Here is a 7,562-nt window from a genome sequence, read left to right on the forward strand (position 1 = left end):
ATGTAAGAATACATACGAATGCGATGCTTTTCGAAGTATTTGTGAAATTTCTTTAACTTTTCTTTCGTCTCTTCAATGGCGGCAAGATAACGGTAGACGATTTCGTTACGCAAGATACGCAGGCGCGCTCACACTATACTGCACCCATTTGCGTCGATTTGAATTAATCGACTCGCCGAATTTTCGTTAAATGGGGAATGCTGGCAATTGCTGTCCGAGTTAGTATAATATATTATATACACTCACATTGAGAATACAAATAATGGAGCGCACAAAACACTCGTTGTCGCACGCGCTCTCGAATACGTGCGAGAGGAAACGAGCTTTTTTATCGTCAAAATTGCTTGAAATATCATATACGACGGCAATCAACGAGAAAGTGGAAACTATGAACTTATCGTTGACAGCATACAAGGTCAACGAATGAACTTTGAATGCGTGTAGAATGCAGCTAAAATTATATGTGCATAATACGTGTACGTAGTGGCGACTGAAGCGATTTTCCTACATAAACGACGTACACACACACACACACACACATATATATATATATATATATATATATATATATATATGTATATGTATAAAGTTAATGATTAATATTTTTTGACGTTTTTTCTCTCGCTGACTTGTGTCTCATTACACGTACTATACATACAACGGAGTGTATTAGCGTACTAAACTAAACAGTCGTATTTTACATCTATCGTCAGCCGTGCATGCAGGCCGAAAAAGAACGGAACGGAACGGAACGGAGCGGAGCGGGTGCGGCGCGGCGCGGCGCGACGCGGCTCTTTCGTATATCTGTATATCGCGCGCGTTATTCGCGATTACCTTCGTCAAGTCGATCCCCACGCGCTTGCGGTCCGACACTCCGACCGGTCTCCGCACTGCTCCGCACTGCACTGCTCCGCTCTGCTGTAGGTCTTACGGCGAGGGGAAGAAAAAGTAGTGTGTGAACGATTATACATACATATATACGAGTATACCAATTCTTAATTTCCTCACCGCGATTTCAACAAACTTTCGCAATCGCAACATGTTTTACAATAGTTAGAATAATATTGTTTTTCTTATAATACACCGAGAACAGTTTTGTACAATATAAAATTTGTACTTGACCAAAAAAATTGATCAAGAGATAACAGTATGCATACCTATAATATAGCAAATGAGTCATCGAGTACGATAAGCAACGAAAGAATTGATGTCAATACAATACAAGTGCCCATATATTCGCAGGTGGTCGCAATAATTCTTACTTTGAAGACAGCCTGAAAATATCTTCGAAAAAAAACCCACAAATAAGAATAAAAAAAGAGAACTGAGCATTGTAATTTTATTTGCGAATGAAAAACCGATGTATATATATATAATTGTATGTTCTAGCTCGCATTGATGTAATTATATATACGTACGTATGCCAATGCCACTTGTAATGAAATAACAATTTTCTTACGTAAATACACACAACAATATGTAATTGTTGATGGACGAGTCGTTGGTTTCTTTTTTTTATTTTTTTCATGTTAAGAAGACTTACATATACATGCAGCATATATACACACACACACACACACACACACATATACACATGTATTGTATAGACGGTGCATGTCACGCGCAGATGCACACGCTTGACCGCGATCAATCGTAAAAATTGGCGAGTTTTTTAAATTTATTCATCGATTGATCAATTGCAACAACTTTGTTCCCCGTAAAGGCTGTATTTGCCCATAATGCGATTGATCAATTACTAAGTTAAGAAACTATATATGTTTGTAATGGACAGAATCAAGACCAAACAAAGAATAATTAGTCTTTCTAATCCGCTAACTATAATCGAAGCTAGTAGATCTCGTTGAACATCCGAAATTTTGACGTTGATACATGTATAATATTACGAAAAAAGATGTTGCGAAAAGAGAGAAATGAAAATAATAAATAATATATGTAGGGGATCGCGAAACTAATCCTGGTACTTACATGCATATAAACGAAAGCGATCGTTATTGCAGTTTTGCATTTTAACCTTTAATCTCACGTGCCACGGTCTCTTATCCCACATTTTACCGCGCGTTCACACTAATTATAATCCGTTCACTTACATATAGGTATATGAACATACATGTTCTCTTTACTAAGCTTATGCCTCGATATACATCGCTGCTTTTTAATATACTTTGTTTCTTCGTTGAAATAAACAACAATTAATGTAATCTATAATTGCAACGCAGGTATCCCTAAGTACCAATAACAATATCCCACTTACACATTTTTAAGCATCGACGACGAATTTACCTAATTTGCTGCGTGTTAGCTCTAATTATAAGTTATTATAAATTTATCGAGAGAATTTGTGACCTTTGATGTATCGATCATTTCTCCTCTAATTTGCCCGCGAGATCGAAAGCCAACGTATTGTACAGTTATAATACAGATATGCGTCTACATTGCGTATCCATTGGATCGACCTTGAGACGTACCGTCCGATAATCCTGTGAAGAGCATTATGAATTAATCATAATTTGTCCAAATTGTAAAACGACTGTATATATATTAAAGCGATATTAAAGCGTGTGCATGCGTATATACATATAGATACGTTTACGCTCGCTCTCTTGCTGTCTCTTGTGGGGCTGATAGCCTAGCCCTAGGATAAGTGGAAAAAAATGGAAAAGACAAAGAGATTTCATCTCGTTCTTTATTTAATACATCCGTGAATGCGTTTAATCAATTATACAATTTCTGAATCTAACAGGCATAAACGATGGTGTCGTAGCATCACGTTGTAGTGCGCGTTAGTCATTACGTCTACCACGTACATTATGCAATCACAGCCGCAGGCTTTGTTCCATTTTCGACAAAGACATACAATTAGACATACGTACATACACGTCTTTTATGTATAATCGTATAATCATATTCGCGCGTATACATATACAACGTTGTAAAATCATAGTTTTACAAATGCTTTGCTGGCATCGTTTTTTTCTTTTACAGTGTGTGCATGACCGATCGAATTGTATGGAATCTTCGTTATCGAGATCTATATTAACTTTACGACAGGACTTTAAACTGATAATGTTTTATGAACCCAAATGAGAGACAATAAGATATAGGTATCACAAATGCGCAAGATCTCGCAAACAGCTTTATCTGCAATAACTCTGGAGTAGGAGTACAAACATTTATATCACATATCATAGTATATTCTATTTTAATAACGGCTCATTCGAACTTCTCATTTTATCTTCAAATTCGTACTGCTTAACATTAATTTTTTTTATACATTAGTCATTAGCGATTAAGTAGTATTATTGTGAATATCTGAAACCGATCTCGCATTCGATGCATTGTATGTACATTTAATTTATATTGATAAAAACAGAAAGAGAGAGAGAGAGAGAGAGAGATACACATTTCTTAGCCATTTTCCTTTCGTTTATCAATGATATTATCTACGTCCAACTGTGATAACATCTCATCATCCGAATCATACGCGTCATACTTATCGTCAGTAAAATAACTTTTTAAAGTTTTTGAGTTTTCGACGTTACGTTCTATTGCTGACAATGTGAATTTTACATTTAAATTCGAATCTCTACATAATGCATCGTTGCAAGACGAGAAACAATTTTCACAATTTTCACGCGAGTAATGTGTGTCGCAAGTTTTTACATCGATGTATTTCTTTGAAGTTTGTGGCAAGTGTTGCTCTTTTGTCTGCTTTAGATAAGTTATCGTCGATTTGTTTTTCATATTTTCCAAGTACTTAATATTTTGCACTTGCGAGTTGCACCGCTGAATTTTGCTAGTTTGCGAAATACTTGGTAGCAAATGATCACAATTCTGGTCTTCCAAACTTGTAAAGTTGCAGTTGGTAGTAAAGAAAACGTCCATATCCAAATCATTCGTATCCATCGAATGGTCGAAATATTCAAGTATTTCATTGGTAACTTCGCAATCTTTATCTTTATTCTTAAAAATTTCCCCACAACTTTCATACTTTTCATTTATCGAACTTTTCAATTGTAACAGTATATTTTTTGCTAATTCAGATTCGTGATCCTTGATAGATCCTCGATTGTCGACAGAACTGCTAGTTTGTAAAAGAGTCTTATGACTTTCATTAATTTTTTGCAATCCAGAGACATAATCCGATTTCTCCGAAATTGACATGCAATTGTTAATTCTATTTAATTCACTATTTAAAGTATGACTTGTTACACTTTCCATCAGAGGTGTACTTACAATTCGGCCTTTATCCGAATATATAGCTAGTAAATTTACTAGAGACACTAGAATATGATATTTGTTCGTTATTACATATGTCGTAGTTTTTAATAGTCCTACATCACATAAAAAAATAACTATATTTGACTCTAATATACCAGGATAAGTTGATAGAATGTCACGATGGATAGTACCTTCTATGCTGCCCGACGAATCTTTTAGTATAACAAATGGATCGTCGTAACTATAATCTATATAATCCAATACACCTGCTATAAACTTTACTCTCGTACTATCGCAATGATTAGCATTTGCTTTGTCTTTAACAGCAGAAATCTTATAATCCTGTAAAAAATTATTTGGCAAGTCATTCAACAAAAGTTTCCAAGCTTTCTCTCCACACAAGTTTCTCTCATCTTGGGATTTGATCTCAATACGCTTGGTTGAAGTTTTATTTTTCAATTCTTCAACACTATTTAAATAAGATGTAGCAGAGATGTTATCATTTTTCACATCGGATACTAAGCCAGCTGGCCCAGGAAATAGTCTAATTAATTTTATTTCTTTATCAAATCTTACTTTAGTAATCATAGACTCGTCGCTCTTCCCTCTGGACTCTTTATGTTGGAATACTTTTGACGTTGCACCTATTTCAGATTGAAAACATTGCGTCTCTTTTTGTATTCCTGATGAATCTTCCTCTATATTTTTTGCAAGATCAAATGTCTCTCGACAAGTATTTTTCTGGAAAATTTCTAACAACAGATCCCCACGTGATACATCGTTCTTATTCTTGGACGGTAGATCGTTATCTTGAATATTTGCTATAGTATCCAATTTTGATTTCTGACTAAAAGTATTACGTGCCAGCAGTACCTCACAACTGTCCATTTTACGTCGTTTGACGAACTGTGTCTTCTCTTTGTTTTGACATGGAGAATAGGATTTCTTCTTCGTTTCCTCCTCCTTTCCTCCAACATCGTCGAAAGTATCCTGCAATAATACATATGTAATATGAGATATGTGTTAATTTTGCCGTTTTACAAATTCCAACTCTACCGGTTGTCTGTCTGCCTGTGCGTTGATAAAATAACAAAGAGAAAGCACATTAAACAGATTAACCAGATAAGTTCTAACCATGTATAACTAAAAGACTTACTTCAAAAATCCAATCGTCACTTTCGAACATAATTTAAAAGAAATTCTGCTAATTTCTGAAAATAGTTTTTAATGTCGCCCGCGTAGTAGAACAAAAAACCGTGACAAACAAGGTTACCAATTGCAGAGAGAAACCAGAGAACACGGAATAAAAAGAAGGAGACTTAACTCAAATGGCCGGTCACGATTCACGGGCCGGTATCACATACCACAGTATAAGGCCAGTATTCAAGTCAGATCTTATATTCAAAACCGTCTTAAGTACGGTCTTAAGAAGTCACGAACCAATCAGAGAACTGCATTAGCGTCTTAAGACATTACTTAAGACAGTCTTAAAATAAGAATCGATTATGAATACCGGCCTAAGTAACATAGTACAGTATGGACACTGAACTCTTTATGTGGTCTCCAATTTTTAGTGCGCATGCGTCAATTTTTAACCAGAAATATGGCTGCTTTCAGTAAGTTAAAATTGTAAGTTAGATTAGGTTAGGTTAACTGGATCTCCTTCCATAAAACATAATTAAAGCTCTTTATTCCTATCTCTTTTCGGTTTTAAAACAAGATAAAGAGAGTTTAAAGTTTCGCTAAAATCAAAGTAACGTTGGTGCAACCGGACCTTAATCATTTAAATTTTACAGACGCAAAGTTCCATAAGCGCTCGACTGCCTTTAATAATATTGTAAGAAATTTACTAGATATAGACACAACAGAAATACCAATAACGTCACTGAGCTGTGTGGCTCAGTGGCAGAGCGAAAGTTTATCAACTCGGAGGAAAGAGGTCTGAGATCGAGACGAGAAGTGCTCTGATATTTTTCTCTGTTGTCGTTAATTGTTTATAGTATCTCGTCGGAGCCTGTGCATTTCATTATGTTTCCGACTTAAAACTCTAGATATACCAAAGTAACACAAAAATCCTCCATTTTGGGCTTAAAGTAACTATAACCGTGTTCCAAATCTACTGCCAGCACTGAAAATGTTACAGTTTACGTTACGTGCACTATAGATTTTTAGTACTGACAGTCAATTTTGGAACACAACCTGTATTATATACTAATAATACTAAGCGCTTATTGGACTACAGCCACTAGGTCAAAAATAAAAAAATGGCAGTCAAAATAGCCAATAGAAAATTTGTCGGTATTATTTGACGGTTCAAATAAAAGGATTGCGCTACTTTGGTGTATCTACAGCTTTACGGAAGAATAGTGTTCGTGGAAACACAATAAACACAATAAGCACAATAGTCCCGTTTCATTTTTTTTTAATTTCAAAGTTTTTTGATGTCGGTAAGTTAAAAATGATAATCTATGACTATACATTCATATATATATTTTTTAATAATTATTTTTTTAATCAAACAAAATGGAAATTTTATACCAATTGGAATTTCTGTATTAAAAGTAAAACGTGTAAATATGTATGTGTATTTCGTATGTGTTATCATATGGTATATACTTCCAACTTTTCCCGCATAACGGCACTAAAATCGCATCGTCCCGATTTTCCATTCCGTGTTTTCCGAAGCCATATTTCATCTTGGTATCCTTCTTTGGATAACGTCTTTCGTGATGTTACATATGTATGTACGTACATACATACAATGGAGTATCTGTCAAATAATATATTGTTTATATTGACTTGGAGTTTCGCAATTTCATCGGTAATATCTATGTGTTTCGCATTAATTCTATGTCCTTGGTTATCATTTCCTGATTTTTTATCGATACACAAACATTTGTAAAAATGTTATGTTTGTAAGGAAGAGGATATCATTTTATTAATGTGTTTGTCGTTTTGCCAACGTTAATGTCGATAAAAATTAATGTTTCATCAAAATTTTTTACATCTTAATTTATCATTTTTTCATCTATAAATTTATCATATATACACAATAAAAATTTTCTCTTAAAATTTATCCTGAAAATATGATAATCGTGGGACCTTGTATTTCGAAGAATTTTATAAAAATCTCTCGCATTTACTAATAAAAGTACAATAAAATGTAAAATAAATTTGATTAATTTTACTGAAATTCAATGGTAAAAATTTTTGAAATATATTGTACTGTAACTACCATATCTTCAGGAAATTTTAAGAGAAAATTTTTTCCATGGTGTGTGTGTGTGTGTGTGTGTGTGTGTGTGTGTGTGTGTGTGTGTGTG

At 34.4% G+C, this 7,562-nt stretch overlaps 3 protein-coding genes across 6 annotated transcripts in view; 1 reads left to right on the forward strand and 2 right to left on the reverse strand.

Moving 5' to 3' along the window:
• Positions 1-856, reverse strand: part of LOC108753617 (probable cation-transporting ATPase 13A3) — an 8,988-nt gene extending 8,132 nt beyond the window's left edge. Inside the window, exons 1-2 of one of the 2 annotated variants that reach the window (XM_018495380.1) lie at positions 835-856; positions 17-200 (exon numbers count right to left, since the gene is read on the reverse strand). The gene's annotated coding sequence lies outside the window, so the exon portion shown is untranslated. Of the gene's footprint in view, positions 1-16; positions 515-834 lie in introns of those variants that run through there. The other variant, XM_018495379.1, reaches the window with a different exon arrangement.
• Positions 857-2,702: 1,846 nt separating this feature from the next.
• LOC108753447 lies at positions 2,703-5,616 on the reverse strand. 3 transcript variants are annotated; one of them, XM_018495008.1, is made up of 3 exons: positions 5,396-5,526; positions 4,431-5,229; positions 2,703-4,301 (listed from the first exon to the last, which is right to left on the reverse strand). In XM_018495008.1, exons 1-3 carry the CDS (start codon positions 5,423-5,425, stop codon positions 3,427-3,429), a joined length of 1,704 nt encoding a protein of 567 aa, XP_018350510.1. In that variant the 5' UTR covers positions 5,426-5,526; the 3' UTR covers positions 2,703-3,426. The 3 variants fall into 3 exon arrangements, with proteins under 3 accessions (XP_018350510.1, XP_018350511.1, XP_018350509.1); XM_018495009.1 differs by lacking the exon at positions 5,396-5,526 and adding an exon at positions 5,564-5,616 and having other exon boundaries at positions 2,703-5,229; XM_018495007.1 differs by having other exon boundaries at positions 2,703-5,229.
• A 1,256-nt stretch (positions 5,617-6,872) lies between these two features.
• Positions 6,873-7,562, forward strand: part of LOC108753622 — a 1,253-nt gene continuing 563 nt past the window's right edge. The window contains exon 1 of the mRNA XM_018495391.1: positions 6,873-7,060. Within this exon, the coding sequence (XP_018350893.1) occupies positions 7,001-7,060 (60 nt within the window). The 5' untranslated portion in view covers positions 6,873-7,000. The remainder of the gene's footprint in view (positions 7,061-7,562) is intronic.

Source organism: Trachymyrmex septentrionalis, unplaced genomic scaffold (genome assembly GCF_001594115.1).
Source record: "Trachymyrmex septentrionalis isolate Tsep2-gDNA-1 unplaced genomic scaffold, Tsep1.0 scaffold7, whole genome shotgun sequence".
NCBI classification, from domain to species: Eukaryota; Metazoa; Arthropoda; class Insecta; order Hymenoptera; family Formicidae; genus Trachymyrmex; species Trachymyrmex septentrionalis.